This window comes from Babylonia areolata, chromosome 1, assembly GCF_041734735.1.
Source record: "Babylonia areolata isolate BAREFJ2019XMU chromosome 1, ASM4173473v1, whole genome shotgun sequence".
Classification (NCBI taxonomy): Eukaryota; Metazoa; Mollusca; class Gastropoda; order Neogastropoda; family Buccinidae; genus Babylonia; species Babylonia areolata.
Window position 1 is genome coordinate 12,337,599 of NC_134876.1, and position 17,500 is coordinate 12,355,098.

At 42.7% G+C, this 17,500-nt stretch overlaps 1 protein-coding gene across 5 annotated transcripts in view; it reads left to right on the forward strand.

Annotated features, from left to right (window-relative positions):
* LOC143279656 (high-affinity choline transporter 1-like) overlaps positions 1-17,500 on the forward strand; it is a 109,183-nt gene that overhangs the window by 71,061 nt on the left and 20,622 nt on the right. Inside the window, exons 1-2 of one of the 5 annotated variants that reach the window (XM_076583694.1) lie at positions 5,887-6,270; positions 14,759-15,072. In XM_076583694.1, the coding sequence (XP_076439809.1) occupies positions 14,907-15,072 (166 nt within the window). In that variant the 5' untranslated portion in view covers positions 5,887-6,270; positions 14,759-14,906. Of the gene's footprint in view, positions 1-5,886; positions 6,271-13,173; positions 13,276-14,758; positions 15,073-17,500 lie in introns of those variants that run through there. The other 4 variants (XM_076583728.1, XM_076583703.1, XM_076583721.1 and 1 more) reach the window with 4 other exon arrangements.

The window sequence follows — 17,500 nt, forward strand, 5'->3', positions numbered from 1 at the left end:
GTGAATTTTCAAAAGAGTTGCCGCCGCCCCCCCCCCCCCCCCCCCTCCCCCCCCTCTCGGCAAGTGAGAAACAGTAACTGTTGACCCCATCTAACAGATTCGTACTTGGATCTGTCAAATCCTGACATTGATTGTCTCACAGTACAAATGCTGGCTTTTCTTTTTAACTCTGCATGTTGCTGTCTGCAGTGGAGGTTTAAAAAAAACTCATTTCTGTGGCTGACAGTCAACTGCAAAAACATGCCAAAGGCAGTTTCTGTCAAGTGAGACTGAGATAAAACTTGTTTTGGATGTTCAGAACAACAGTTATCTTTGGCGAAACCCAACAAAACAAACATCAGTTAAAGAAAAGGGTTTGACTACTTTGTGTGTGTGTGTGTGTGTGTGTGTGTGTGCGCGCGCGCACGCATGTGATCATTTGGTGATGCATGTAAGTTTCTGTAAGTTGGGCAGGTGAAAATTCTGTCCGGGCAAGTGAATTTTTTCCAGTGACTTGCCGACTGGGCAAGTGGGACAAAAAGTTAATGTCAAGCCCTGTTGTTGTTGGCGTTATCAGAGGTTGCACGCGCGCATGTACACACACACACACACACACACACACACACACACACACACACACACACACACACACACACAGAGGGACAGAGAGAGAGTATTTGAAGTGTAATTTCCTTTTCATTTCTCTCTTATATCGTTGACCTTATTCTCCCAAAAGATAACATTCTGTGTGTGTGTGTGTGTGTGTGTGTGTGTGTGTGTGTGTGTGTGTGTGTGTGTCTCAAACAGACAACAATGCGTGACAATGAGTACATCAATCTCAGCACCAACAACACTTGATTATGGCATTCCTCAGGGGTCTATTCTAGGCCCTTTACTGTTCTCAATATATATAAACGACCTACCGCTCCATATGAAATCCGTCTGTGAACTGTTTGCGGATGATACAACAATCCACACTTCTCATACTGACATTGTCGCTCTTGCAAAAGACTTACAAGAAAGTACTGATGACCTCGTTAGATGGACCGAACTAAACCACATGTCTCTTCACCCTCAAAAAACAAAATACATGTTAATCACAACCAGACAAAAGAGGCAAAACACTATACATAATCTTCCTTCCATCCAAATTAAAGGCGAACCTATTGAACAGGTCAGTGATCATAAAGTTCTGGGGATCATAATTGACAACAATCTCACTTGGAATCCTCACATAAATTTCTTTTGCAAAAAGACAGCCCAGAAAACCCATCAACTATCCAAAATCAAGCATTTCCTTGACCTTCATTCACGGAAATTATTTTTTCAAGCGCATATTCAGTCTACAATAAATTATGCATCAACACTATGGGACTCCGCAAGTGCGAATACCATGAAGCCATTACAGAATCTTCATAAACGGGGGCTCAAGCTGGTACTCCTTAAAAAGACTACCCTTTTAGACTCAGACTATAAACAAGCGAATATTCTCCCACTAATCCGTAGATTAAAGTACAATAAAGGAATCATGATGCAAAAGATTATGACAGGTAATGCACCACCAACATTGATAGACAAATTTTCTGTAAATTCATCAAGGAATCCCCCCAAAGTCCATATCCCAATTCCAAGAATTGACTTGTTCAAATCCAGTCTGGTTTACACAGGCGCCACCCTATGGAACCCACTCCCAGAAACAATTAAACAACACCATTGCCTAACCACCTTCAAAAAACATTGCCTTTCCCACCTTATGCCATAATGTGTAATGTAAATCGTTCATTTATTGATACTGTTTGCCAAATGTGTATGGTTCACAGAACCTTCCACACCCTCTGATGTGTAATGCTGTGTTTGTTGTGTGTGTTTGTTTCTTTGATTTTTTTTTTTTTTACCTGTGCATTTTACTAACACCATGCTAGTGCCTGTATGTCATGTGTGTGTGTATGTGTGTTCGTGTGCGCGCGCGCGTGCGCGCGTGTGTGTGTGTGTGTGTGTGTGTGGTTGTTGTTTTGTTTTGATTTATGCATATTTTTTTCCTCTGTTGTGTATCTCTACTAACATCATGCTTTCATTTTATTAAATACTGTGTAGTGTAGACCCTATTCAGGGTGGGGACTGGATGTAAAAAAAAGCACACCAGTGCTGCTTATCTATTATCCTCGAAACAAAGAATTTGTCTTGTCTTGTCTTCTCTCTCTCTCTCTCTCTCTCTCTCTCTCTCTCTGTTTCTCTGGCAAATAAAAACACACACACGTAAACGGACACACACACACACACACACACACACACACACACACACACACACACACACACACACACACACACACACACACATTCTTATCCTCTTCAACAGACGCGGAGAACAAAGAAAGGAGGGGTGGGAAAGAAAAGAAAGATAAGAGAGAATGAATTGTTTGGAAAACTTCATCTTACAAGCATTGTGTTCCGGTGAAACCGGATGCTTCTCTCTGTGCAGTTTGATTGAAGCAACAATAATGATCATTCTGGATCAATGTGTTACGTTTCGTTAAGGACATGAATGCGGCGATTCAATGATCTTTCGCTTCTCTCCCCCACCCCCCCCCCCCCCACCCCCCCCCCCCACCCCACTTTTTTTCATCAGAGGAAAGACGTGCGTTCGCCCACACGTGCTGCATATGAACAGATCTTTGAAGGCTGCAGTGGTCCAAAATAACTCAGTCTAGATGCAGTTCTTTTTTGTGGATAAATGAGATTCACGTAGAAGGCTGAAAAATGCATGCACGGTTTGGAAAGGTAAAAATATTGATATCCAAAGGAAACGCTTTACTTACATTAATATACGAATTTGATGATGATCATCATCATCATCTTCATCGTCATCTTCGTCGTCATTAATATCATCATCGTCATCAACATCTCACCTACATCGTCATTATCATCACTCTGAACAACTTTTAAGTGTTGTTTTTGGATTTTCTTTTATACCATGAATATTCATAATGTGTTTTGTTGTTGTTGTTGTTGTTTTGTTGTTGTTGTCGGTTGTTGTTGTTTTGTTGTTGTTGTTGTTGTTTTGGGGGGTGATTTTTTTTTTCTTGTTGGTTTCTGAATCCACGATGACATTGTCATCATCATTGTCGTCGTTTTCGCCGCTGGTTGATTAGCATGCTGGGAGCGGCCCCTTTCCTTGACACAAGGTGATAGGCGAGGTGTGTTTGAACACTATGTAATGACAGAAACGTGCTTTACACAAGGCAGTGAGCGAAATGAGTTTGAACACGACGTGAGTTGAACACACACACACACTCACTCACTCACACGCGAGCAGGCAGGCAGGCAGGCACATATGCACATACATACCACACCACCATACACCACCACCACTGCCAGTTACATCAACAATGATACAGAACATGTGTGCAGGTGTTGGTCAAAGAGTTCGAGACGTTTTGGTCTCAACAAAAAAACAAAAAAAGCGTGTCGCTTCCCAATTGCATCAGTTTTCCTCAAAAGTAAAGTAGTCGGCGCCAAATTCAACGCTGATTTTTTTGTCCTCCAACTCTCATTCACTTCCCCAGGCGAAAGTACAAAGGGAAACAATTTCTTAAATAACACAAACTTGAATACGGAATTGAGCATTTGCCTCCCTTGAGAGAAAAAAAAAAAGAAGTATGGATTCTGTGTGTGTGTGTGTGTGTGTGTGTGTGTGTGTGTGTGCACTTAAATAATTTATCGCTTCATTGTTTCGTCGTATATTTCCTTGCTGCGGTTTCTAAATGCTCGGAAAAGTTGTCATGTTCACTGTTCTTCTCTCCCTCAGTGCCTTCTGTTGTTCCTTCACAACAGTTCGTAGGCTGAGTGATGCTGGTTGATAGTGTTGTCACAGGGATTGCTGTCCGTCTGGATAAAACACATTACGGATAAACCTGTTATTAGAATCACTGCACTGTTTACTGAGGAGTCACTGATAGGCCGTTATTCTGGAGTGATCGCATTACACACACACACACACACACACACACACACACACACACACACAAACACATACGATGGATGGATTGATTGATAGATAGATAGAGCGAGCGAGATGTCCAGATTCTAACGCGCTCGTGGACACAGTGAGTTTAATTGGACGTGATAGGATAACCACCCGACAACACCTACACGTGTAGCCGGAGGTACGCTGAGTGTCACTGACACACGTGGAAATCGTTTTTGTTGTAGATTACACGTGAAGTTGCTTCACGTGCCCAGACTTTTCTGGGGGGGGGGGGGGGGGGGGGGGGGGGAAGAAAAAAGAAAAGAAAAAAAGTTCTGCTGTATCAGGAAACCTTTTGTTTACGCGAAAGTCTCGCCCTCACTTCCTTGAGCCCTGCACGAAAAGAACGTTTTTGTTTTGTTTGTTGTTTTGTTTTGTTTCCTTGTGTTTTGTTGTTATCATATTTTTGTTTGCTTTTGTTTTTTGTTGTTGTTTTGTTTGTTTCTTGTTGTTGTGCTTTGTTTTTGTAGTTTTTTGTTTATTTTTCTTTTGTTTTATTTTTTTTCCTGGTTTGGTCGATATCTGAAAAAAAGAAAAACGTTTTGTTTCATTGTATTTTTATATATTACATTTTTTCACAACAGACCTCACTGTCAGTATATGAAATTCGGACTGCTCCCTTCAGGGAAAGCGCGTCCCTACTGACTCTTTTTTCTGTCATTCAGCCTGCAGGTGTATTCGACAGTTTTCATATCAAATTGAATTTTAGTCAAAATTTGGCAAGGGACAACTCTTTTGTTGCCGTAGGTACTTTTACGTGCGCGAACTGCATGCGACACATATGGGATTTCGATTCATCGTCTCAACCGAATTACGATATTCGGCACAACAGAAAAGCCTTCACCACGAGAGTATCTCAGGGTTTAACAGAATTGTATGCCCACCTTTGCAAATCTCTCTGGATGTGGTCTACGATCTTCGGTTACAGTCTTAGTGGGCCATCATCACACACACACTGTGTGTGTGTGTGTGTGTGTGTGTGTGTGTGTGTGTGTGTGTGTGTGTGTGTGTGTGTGTGTGTGTGTTAGTGTTGTTCAGTGTTGTTTTGTTTTTTGATATGTGTGTGTGTGTGTCTGTGTGTGCGTTAGTGTTGTTGTTTTGTTTTTTGGTGTGTGTGTGTGTGTGTGTGTGTGAGAGAGAGAGAGAGAGAGAGTGGTGGAAGAATTTCGGTAAGGGAATCATTTGTGCCAACGCGTCTACAATGAAAAAAAAGAATGAATGAATAAAGAAATAAAGATGTTTTTCAATAGAACGAAACGAAGGAAGTAAAACAACATGGAATGAATGAAATGGCATAATTTTGAATACCACCAAAAATCAGGGGAGAGTACAGTCAGCATGCACAGTCAGCAGCAGTCGAGAACTTTTCTTTTCTTTTTTTTCTAGACAAAAAGGCCCATGCGCAAACGCTTAACATGGGTGAAACACAACACACACACACACACACACACACACACACACACACACACACACACACACACACACATGCGTTTCAACTAAATGCAAAAGCATCAGTTGTTGAACACTTACATTCATTCGCCATTCACACTGGGATAACCACCACCACCACCTCCCCCAAACCCCATATACCTCATGGATGCCTCACACCCCACACTGACAATCCATGTGTCGTTCTGCTGACTGACTGAGGTGTCAAGACAGCTGTAGCAAACATCTCCATAATATTTGCCAGGCATGAGGAGAACACAGCGTTACTGCAACCCCCTCACCACCCACACCCACTTCCCGCCATCCCCCTCCTCCTCCTCCTCCTCCTCCTCCTCCGTCTTCTTCTTCTTCTTCTTCTTTCTCTTTTCAATTTTCATGTATCTGCAGAGACACGGAAAGAGACAGAGACAGAGAGAAGCACACAGAGGAAAATGTTGCTGCAATAGGCACTGAAAACACAGGCGTGTGTGTTACCAGATCAGTGTTCCGTTTACCTCCCGTGTGTAAATCGGCTGCCGTCGCCGTCAGAGGGAGAGGTGTGAGAAAAAAAAAAGGTTACAATACCAGCCAAGGACGGACTCTGCCTCCTAGTCATCACATAAAGCCTTCAGCGCCGAATTCTAACATCAGGAAAAACCATCAAATTATGCTGTGAAAAACTTCAGCCTTCGCGCTCGGGTGACGAGGTAGGACTGTTTCTGTTCTTTTCGAGATTTGCGACTGAACGCAAGGTCATGTGTACGAACTATAGCCGTAAACATATGGCTTTGTAAGCTTACGTATTGGGACTGTGTTCGCGACCAGCCCATTTAATTCAGGTGAGTCGGGGATTTTTTGTGTGTTTTGTATACTCCCCTTCACTCGTCTGATTTTCTAATATTTTTGTTGTTGACTCACTTGTGTAAACAAAGTGAGTCTATGTTTTAACCCGGTGTTCAGTTGTCTGTGTGTGTGTGTGTGTGTGTCTCTGTGTGTCTGTGTGTCCGTGGTAAACTTTAACATTGACATTTTCTCTGCAGCTACTTTGTCAGTTGACACCAAATTTGACATAAAAATAGGAAAAATTCAGTTCTTTCCAGTCATCTTGTTTAAAACAATATTGCGCCTCTGGGATGGGCACAAAAAAGTAAAGAATGAAGCCTAATTATATGCAAACTGCATTTACTGTTATATTTAGATTTTTTATAGTCTCTAAACTTGGCACTTTGATCTGATATTCTGACCCAACAGCTAGAGCAGTCATTATTATCATTTTTGGCTCAAACAGGAACTTCTTTTGCTAAGCATGGAAGCTTTATTTATTTTGCAAACGTTTTGGTGCAGATAGAAAAAAAGGGAAATTACTATGTAATGCTAGTGGAGTTAATTTGCTTTAAACTGATCTTTCTCATCTTAAACATTACATTTTGAAACAAGAGAGGCAAGGCCTTCAAGACTCACTTGTGATGCACTTTTTTTTTTAAATGCAAGCTTTTTATGTATTGTGTATAATTTCAAAATGTAACGTTTAAGATGAGAAAGATCAGTTTAAAGCAAACTAAGTTCCCCAGCAGAGTAATTTCCCTTGTTTTACTGCCTACACCAAAACGTTTGCAATAAATAAAACTTCCACGCTTAGCAAAAGAAGTTCCTGTTTGAACAAAAAATGATAATAATGATAGATCTTTGGTTGGGTCGAATATCAGATCAAAGTGCCAAATTTAGATAATACAAAAAATATAAATATAACAGTAAATGCATTATACTCAATACATAAAAAGCTTGGATTTTTTTTAAAGTGTATCACAAGTGAGTTTTCAAGGCCTTGCCTTTCTTGTTGTTGTTGTTGTTTCATTGTTTGGGAGCCTGGGTTTTTGGTTTGGTTTCATGCACACACTCATCAGTCAAGCATGATGCAAGCGCTTGCATGTACACACACACGCAAGTACACACACACACACACACACACACACACACACACACACACACACACACACACCAACATCATTTTAAGTGGAAATACGTTAAATTAAAGATCGTACTACTACTCAGTGCTGCTGCTACTACTGCTTCCTCTGCTACTACTGTTACTACTACTACTACTGCACACACACACACACACACAGGGGGACAGAGAGATGTGCAGGATGATGACGGGAAGTGGTTTGGCAGACAAAACAAATGACTGCAGCACAGTTTGAAGCGTCAAAGGACAGACGGACAGACAGACAGACTGGAGCTGAGATAATGGCTGTCTTCGACCTTTTCTCTCCAACGTGGACGGAAGCTGGCTCGCATTGACTGACAGGCCCATTGGCAGCATCAGCTTGTGTGTGTGTGTGTGTCAGTGTGTGTGTGTGTGGTGAATGGGCGGACCGGTGACACGTTAATATGGTAGGTGTTTGTGGGCTATGTGTTGGGGCGTGTGTGTGTTGATATTGTATGTCGTTTCTTTTTTCCTTTCTTTTATTATTGTTGTTTTTCTTCTTTTTTTCTACCGGTCATTTACCTTCTGCGTATCTTTTATTTTACTCTACTTATTTCTACGCAATCCCTTATTTGTTTATTTGTCCCCATCTATTACGGACGCAGTAGCCGAGTGGTTAAAGCGTTAGACTTTCAATCTGAGGGTTCCGGGTTCGGAATCTCGGCGGTAACAGCGTCTGGTGGGTAAAGGGCGGCTGTCGTTGGAGACGCGTGGTGGCGATGTTCACTTCAGGAGGGCGGGGTGGAGGGAAGGAAGGACACTAACTGGCGACGAAGAGATTATTTGTTGTCAGTTGGGAGCATAGTATGTGGTGGCCTGTTGGACTAGAACAGGCACTACTGAACACCACGGAAGTGACTCAGCATCAGTGCAGGCCGGGTCTTCTCTGGTATACGACCTCTTGGCGATCTACCATTGATGGCTCCCTGTGGGTGTGGCTGTCTGGAGAACGCCACCAAAACTTGCACAGATGACGGGTCAGAAGAAAAAAATTGTGGATAAAAGTTGGCCGAAAACACACACACACACACACACACACACACACACACACAATTGTGGGTAAAAGTTGGCCGAAAACACACACACACACACACACACACACACACACACACACACACACACACACACACACAATGATATGCTTCATGACCTACGATCTCTATTCTGACTTGACGATCGTCTGTGGCTAAAGCCACGGCGGCTTGTTACCATGCGGTACATGTTTTCATTCCCATGTGTTCGTGTGTTTGTCAGTGTGTGTGTGTGTGTGTGTGTGTGTGTTCGTGTGTGTGTTTGTGTGTGTGTTCGTGTGTGTGTGTGTGTGTGTGTGTGTGTTCGTGTGTGTGTGTGTGTGTGTGTGTGTGTTATGTGTTTTTGTGCGACAGAGAGAAACACATAGCACAATGCTAGATGTCGACTTCTAACAGGGAGAAGAAGGGTTTGGGAGGAACGTGAAGTAGGTCGGAGTATAATATTTCCAGCGTGTGTTCCGCATATGCTTGTTATGTGTATAGTCATGCAGAAAAAAAATCAGTCCTACATCCCACCCAACCCTCCTCACCATCTCCTCCCCCGCTTCACCCCCACCCCACCCCCAGCCCCTGCTGTACGTTCTCAGTTATACGTTGCTTTTTTTTTTTTTTTTTTTTTAGAAGCGTGTGCTGCACGCAGCTGCACATGGGAGCTACTTTTTTTTCTTCGTTCGTCGGCTGTGACTCCCACGTTCGCTCGACGACGTGTACAAGTGGGCGTTTATGCGCATGACCGTTTCTACCTCGCCATATAGGCAGCCATACTCCGTTTTCGGAGGTGTACACGGGAGCAGGATCCACCGTCTCTTCCAACACTGAATAACTAAATTGCTCAGGCCCAGTCGAAGTCCAGCGAATTTTAATTAAGGAGTGAGGGGGAAAACCGAACAGCTGAGGGGTCATCGTCCAAGTCAGAGGGGTTGTAATCGTGGTGATGGTGAGGGTGGGGAGATGGTCAGTCGAGGTCAGGACTAGGTTGCAGGGCTAAGTTTGCTCGGCAATAAGAACGTTCCGAACTCTACGCGACTTCCCAGGACCAACGCCTTGACCACATCACACCCCCATGGATAAGACCACAGCCACGAAGAACTTGACCTTAAGGGCTTATTGCCGATAGGTCGTTAACTCACTCAGTACGGCCAGTCCTCTCTTCTCCTCTACACAGACCCCTCGGATGTCCAGTGGGTGTCTGAATGACCCAACCTTTAGCTTCCGTTGTCAGAATTGTGGTATTCTTTGTCAACATTCATCTCTTCAGTATAAGAGCCTTCCCCTTGCAATATTTTGATGATGGTAATTGGGGTGAAACGCTGTTAACGTCGTCTCTTTCGCCGTTCGTATGGAGAGAGTTAAACTCAACTCTACGCGACTTCCTTGCACTGGTTAACGCTAACAGGCAAACTTTTCGCTGCAAACATCGCTCATTTGTACCAGCCCGGGAGCTGATGTGGAGGTGTTAGGGGAAGAGATGGAGGGAAATGGGGAGAGAACTCAGAACTCAAAACGTTTTTATTCAAGGATTAAGATTTTAGGCATTGCCTATTCTTCCAATCTGTCCTTGCTAATCGCTAATCTACATCTATTACAAATAGCACACACATAAATGAAAGGAAAAGGTTTTCATGCAGAACTGTATACATAATGAAGAAAACACCCCGCGGCCCTCCACACACACCCACATCCGTGCACACACATGCATACACACACTGACGCTGAGAGGGAGGGTTAGGGAGGGGCTTCCTGTCCAACTGCAGTTGATCACAGTGAGTGGGGGGTGATACGAACAGAACAGAACAGAGTTTTATTCAGTAAGGCCAAAACCCCATTTGAAGGGGTGTGAAGATGAGTCACGTTTTGAAAAGCACACTATAGATGACACAATATCCCACATAAAAACAAACAAACAAACAACAACAAATAAGACACATCAGTATCTACTGAGCCACATGTCTAGCTAATTAAGAAATGAATGTATGAATATTCAAATATATACTTCACAGGCCTATTATAATCAAAAACTGTCAACTGAAAATATAGTGTTATGACAATACAATCTCTCTTCGATTAAATGCTTTATAAAGATATGAAGCTAAATTTCTTATATTTTGTTTCTTCGAGGCCAGTAACAACGTTAGTCTAAAATCACTGGGGTCATTGAAATATTTCAACGGAATAAGACTGTGTCTCAAATCATTAAGGGCAGGGCAACGCAGAACAAAATGGACTTCATTTTCCAAAGCAGATTTACACAGGGGACACTGCATTTCACATTTGTCGATTTCTTTATATCTTGATTGATGTACAAATAAATTGGATAAACCAAACCTGAATCTTGTCGATAAATACCTTACAAATCTATTCAAGTCCATTGATAAGTATAATTCAACTTCACATGACGTCTTAAATTTCCTATAATGTATGAATCTGTTGCTGTTGTGCATGTGAGAGTCCCAATTCTGCCACCTATTATCAACCAGTCTTTGCTTAAACTCCCTTAAAAAAGAATATGCACAGCCTACTCCTTGATTATCCCATGAGTAATAAAAGCCATTTGTATTCAATAAATCTCGAACTTTTGACGCCCAGTTTGTTTTTCCCCTGTTGGCCAGATTTAACAGCATTTTATATGCCTTGAATGGTAATCTGTATTCTTCCATTTGTGCCAGTTTCAACCAGTATCGAACACAGCAAACAGCAGAGTTAATGGTCAAAGGAAAACGACCCGATTCGCCATAGATAAAATCATTTGGTGGTTTTATATTGACTCCAAGGTATTTTTTCAACATAAACAACTGACCACTTTCTGTTACGGGGGATGACACGAGACGTGGGGAGGAGTGTTTAGTTCTTGTTACTGCCTGTCAGAAACACCATGTGTCATGGCATTACAGCCCGTCCATTTGGTGAAGGATGCTGAGGGTTTTGAAATTAATATATGGTTCCAATAATTGTTCATGCCAACGTTTGTTTTTGTATGGGTCTGCTGTGCTGTACAAATTGAATGATACTTTTAAAATATATCTATAAAAAATAAAATAAAAAAGACAACGACGACGGTGCAAAAGTTGCAATGGAATGGTACTGTCGTGTGATGATATGGATGCGAAAAATACATTTTCACTTTCTTGTCTGTCTGTCCGTCTGTCTGTCTATCTCTCTGTCTCTGTCTCTCTCTCTCTCTCTCTCTCTCTCTCTCTCTCTCTCTCTCACTCACTCCCCTGTGTGTGTGTGTGTGTGTGTGTGTGTGTGTGTGTGTGTGTGTGAACTATTTAGTGCTTTAAATCCTGTGTAAGTCAGTGGCTTAAAATAGGCGGAAACTCTTGGGGGGGGTCTGAAATGGTCTGACAATTTGTCACACTGTGAAATGTCAGAGCAGATTGGAGTGACTCGAGTTACGTGATCCAGCTAAACCGTTCTGTCACCCGCCCAGTCAAGACTAGTAGGACTCAGCCTAATGCCAAGGCCTGATTTCAATGAACGGACAAGACCGCTGTGGTGCCTGCTTTTTTTTTCTGCATTGTTTGCCGGTGTAATGTCCGAAATCGCCCCCCCCCCCCCCCCCCCCCCCATCCATAAGCTCCCACCCCCCTACCCCCCGCCCTTCTCACCAAGAGGACGTTTCCTGAAACTGAACGTCCATTGGGGGACCGAATCGGGATCCTGAAACGTCTCCCGGGGGGCGTCCTGGGGCGCGCCCTCTCACCCCTTCCCCTCGCTGTTTCGGTCACCCTCAGATCTCACTAAAAGCACCCGTCCCAAAACGTTCTCCCCCCACTAAATCTGTTTTGCATTTGCTCACACGCACACGTGTGTGTGTGTGTGTGTGTGTGTGTGTGTGTGTGTGTGTGCGCGCGCGTGTCCATGTATGTGTGTGCTGTCGCGCGTGCGTGTGCTAGGGTTAGGGTCAGGGTTAGACTGTGCGCACTTATACGTGCTTTATTGTTTACTGTGTGCACAACCCTTTGTATACGGAGCGCACTTGTGCATAATCCTTTGTACGTTATGCGTTCTTGGGCATAAATTTTCGAACATTGTGTGCACTTGGGCATAGTACTGTCTACAGGACATGCACTTGTTCCGTTGTACACACTGTGCCTTTGGGCATAGTCCTCTGTACATAATGTATATCTGTGCACAATGCTTTGTAGTAATCCATAGTCCTTTGTACACAGTGTATATCTGTGCACAATGCTTTGTAGTAATCCATAGTCCTTTGTACACAGTGTATATCTGTGCACAACGCTTTGTAGTAATCCATAGTCCTTTGTACACAGTGTATATCTGTGCACAATGCTTTGTAGTAATCCATAGTCCTTTGTACACAGTGTATATCTGTGCACAATGCTTTGTAGTAATCCATAGTCCTTTGTACACAGTGTATATCTGTGCACAACGCTTTGTAGTAATCCATAGTCCTTTGTACACAGTGTATATCTGTGCACAACGCTTGGTAGTAATCCATAGTCCTTTGTACACAGTGCATATCTGTGCACAACGCTTGGTAGTAATCCATAGTCCTTTGTACACAGTGCATATCTGTGCACAACGCTTGGTAGTAATCCATAGTCCTTTGTGCACAGTGCATATCTGTGCACAATGCTGGGTGGAAATCCACAATCTCGTTGTCACAGCAAGTGAACATGAGCCTGAGTCAGTGCCTGGTTTGGGAGGTTTAGCCTTCGTCCCGTTGAAGCGTCAGCAGTGGTATCGCTGTCATGTGTGGAGTAGTGTTGGTGTGACAAGGTTCATTCACTGTGCTGTATTCAGTGCTGCTGTTCTCTCCAGGGCAGAGAGAGAAGGCTGGTTGTGCGGCAGGCTCCGTTCAGGTGACAGTTTTTTGTTTGTTTGTTTGTTTTTTTAGTTGTTCAGCTTTTTTTTTCTCCCTTTTTGTTTAATTCCCGTATCAGTTGCCGTCCGTGAAATGCAGTGGGTAAATGTTATGCTGTTTACATTGTGTTAAGTACTCTCTCTCTCTCTCTCTCTCTCTCTCTCTCTGTGGAAATTTTTTACAAACACAGCATTGAACAAACATTTGCTTTCTCGGGTCAAAATGTGAAACTATCTTCTTCTTCTTCTCCTCCTTTTTTTTTATCACGGTCTGCATCCTGGTGTGAGTCATCCACCTTTTCCCAAAAGGGTAGACTTGATTTTACATAACAATTTTCGAGAGATATCGCATTTTAACTTCTTCTTTTTTTTTTCTTTTTTTTCAGTAAATTGTGCAGTTTTGTGTTAGTGGACTTATGCAAAGGGCATTGTTGGTAAAGAGCAAGCAGGAATCAGGGAACGTTACTGTGCAGTAGATCAGAACTTTAGTTCTTTTCTTCTGGTGGGTTTTTTTTTTTGTTTGTTTGTTTTGTTTTGTTTGTTGTTGTTTTTCAGGCTCAGAAGCAACGTACGAGACAGAAAGTTATATGTACTGTTTGTAGATTTTTGCAAAGCTTTCGATACTGCGTACAGAGGAAAGCTGAAGGCCGTTTTATGTCAAAGTGGGTTGCATGGTAAGATACTTAAAGCCCGCTTCTAAATCAGCGTATTCTGTTGTTTAAAGAAGGATACGCATCGCTGGTGATTTAACAGATGGTTTTCTGTGCCCATGAGGCTTGAAGCAGGGAGAAATATGCTCACCAGTTTTATTTTCGTTGTTTATAAATGATTTGACTGAGGATAAAACTGAATTTGACAGTGGCGATGTTTAATTGTCACCTGATATGATCCAAGTTCTTATTTTGCTATTTGCAGATGACTGAGAGGGTGGTAATGTAGACAGTTTTCTAACAGTTTTTATACATATACTTTGACCAAGACTTGCACGCAAGTTTTCAGTCAAATGCAGTATCAACAGTGTCTTAGCTTTTTTTCAATTTTTTTTTTCAGTTGGCATTTATGTTCAACTGTGAACATAAAAGTATGTTTGGAGTTTGGTTTTTTGTTGGTTTTTTGTTTGTTGGTTGTTTGTTTGTTGCTGCTGTTGTTGTTGTTTGTTTTGTTTTTTGTTGGTGTTTAGTTTTGTTTTGGTTTTTTTCTTTTTTGTTGTTGTTGTTGCTGTTGTTTTTTTCTGAGATTAAGGACTGGAATGTCATTATGTACAATATAACCCTGGCATGAGCAAGAAAGCAAACTGCCCTTTTTGTTCGATGAGAGCTCATTCCAGGAAAGAACATTACATATTGCTGTGCCCCTTTCTTCGTTAGCTCCTTTGTTCCTTTATTTCCTCGTTCCTTTGTTGTTGTTGTTGTTGTTGTTTTTATTTGCTGGTTTATTTCGTTATTCCACGCAGCCCAAAAGATCGTTTATATTTATTTTCAGTGACAGAAACAAAGCCGGTGCCAGGTGAGATTTCTGTCAACAGCATCGAACCTTACGAGGGCGAGCCAGACGCTTCCAGCCAGCCACAGCCCTCTGCTGCATCAGGACCACACGGGCAAAGGGGGGGGACACTTACTGAGGGCCCACCATGGCGATCAACATAGCGGGGCTGGTGTCGGTCATCATCTTCTACCTCCTCATCCTCATCGCTGGCCTCATCGCCGGCCGTAAAACGGCCAAGACCCACGACAGGGATGACATCATCCTGGCCAACCGGAGCATGGGCGTCTTCCTGTCGTTCTTCACCTTGACTGGTGAGTGCTCGTGCAACAGGCCTGGATACACGACAGACCACGGACGTGTGGCGTGGCAGCACTAAGTCTGCCTGCACACTCTCTTCGGGGGGAGTGTCATCGAGAGCTTGCTTGTTATGATGAATCAGCCAGGGAACTGTTGTTGGCGGGGGGGTGTGCGTGCATGTGTGTGTGTTGTGTTTCATATGTATATATATATATATATATATATATATATATATATATACATATGTATATATATATATATATATATATATGTGTGTGTGTGTGTGTCTGTGGTGTGTGTGTGTGTGTGTGTGTGTGTGTGTGTGTGTGTTGTATATATTATATTTCTGTGTGTGTGTGTGTGTGTGAGAGAGAGAGTTGTATATGTTATATTTCTGTGTGTGTGTGTGTGTGTGTGTGTGTGTGTTGTATATATTATATTTCTCTGTGTGTGTGTGTGTTGTATGTATTATATATATATATATATGTGTGTGTGTGTGTGTGTGTGTGTGTGTGTGTGTGTGTGTGTTGTATATATTATATTTCTCTGTGTGAGAGTTGTATATATTATATTTCTCTGTGTGTGTGTGTGTGTGTGTGTGTGTGTGAGTTGTATATATTATATTTCTGTGTGTGTGTGTGTTGTATGTATTATATATATATATATATGTGTGTGTGTGTGTGTGTGTGTGTGTGTGTGTGTGTGTGTGTTGTATATATTATATTTCTCTGTGTGTGTGAGACAGAGTTGTATATATTATATTTCTCTGTGTGTGTGTGAATTGTATATATCATATATGTGTGTGTGTGTTGTATATTATATAGATATGTGTGTACGTGTTGTATATATTATATATGTGTGTGTTGTATATATTATATATATGTATGTATGTGTGTGAGTTATACATATTATATATATATATGTGTGTGTGTGTGTGTGTGTGTGTGTGTGTGTGTGTGTGTTGTATAATGTATGTGTGTGTGCGTTACCTCACCGTGACCCAGATGCAGGGGGTCACAAATCACAAGGAAAGCACGTAGATGTATGGCAGCACACACATGCCTGTAGGCTACATACATGGAGACTACACACACACACACACAGACACACACACACAGACACACACACACACACACACACACAGACACACACACACACACACACACACACACAGACAGAGAGAGAGAGAGAGCCAAGATGGCAGACGTTTGATCATAATACATCCTATCAGGGGAAGAGAATGAATGAATGAATGAATCTTTATTTTCCAACAGTGAATATATTAGCACTTTGGCCGACTTACACATCTGCCGTTGTTCTAAGAGAGAAGAAGACTGAGATGGTTTAACCATCACGGCCAAGGTCAAGGCTCGTCAGGGCTCCAGAAAACGCCCCATGGGAGGGTACACAACAAAAAAAAAAAAAGGAAAAAGAAAACTCAAGACGAAAGGGGGAAAATTAAAACATGGCGAGAATACTCATTAGTGGCAACATTACGCAGTACATAATGAACATAAAAATATGTAAATATGTGTCAGTAAAACAATGCACAGTTTCAGATTCTAAAGAGAGAGTGGGGAGGTGTGAGCGGAAGCCGCTCAGAAAGCGAGGGGGGAAAAAAAGAGGCTGACCCACATACAATGACTGCGAGTTGAATGTTTTCACACCGTAGGGGAGATAGTGGGACAACCCGACCCGCAAAGCGAGAAGACTGCGATTCAGATGTTTTCACGCTGACGGGAAGTGGGGGGTGGGGGGGGGGGGCGGGTAGGGAGTGGAGGGGCGGTACAGGGCGGGGGGGAGGGGGGGGGGGGGGTTAAAAACTGGTCTTCAGACAGCTCGAGTTCCATTCATCCGGCAGGCGACAAAAGGGAAGGGAAGAGTTATGGTCCACCTACACGTGTTGTGTGTCCTTCAAAGGTGTTTTGATTACAGAAGGTTTAAACGTGCCTTATGCAGGGTGGCAAACGCTGGTGTCATTTTTGCCAGTTACTTGGTCCATAATAGCTCTGATGGTACAGCGTTGTTGCTTGGTAAAAATGTTGGATTGATACCCCTGTGTGTGTGTGTGTGTGTGTGTGTGTGTGCGAGGGGGCTGGGGGTGGGGTTAAATGTGTGTGTTTGTATGTGCGTGTGTTAGTATGTGTGTGTGTGTGTGTGTGTGTTGTGTTTGTGTAAGTGTGACTGCAGTGTATGTTTGTCTGTTGTGTCTGTGTACGTTATGTGTTTATTAGTATGTGTGTGTGTGTGTTTGTGCGAGCGCGCGTGTGTGAGTGCGTGTATGTGCGTGTGCATGTGTATTCCCGCGTATGGTGTGTTTGGTTTTGTTTGTTTGTTGTTGTTGTGTGTGAGTGTGTGTATGTGTGTGTGTGTGTGTGTGTGCGTGCGCGCGCGCGCGTGTATGTGTGTGTGTGTATGTGTGTGAATGTGTTGTATACTTCA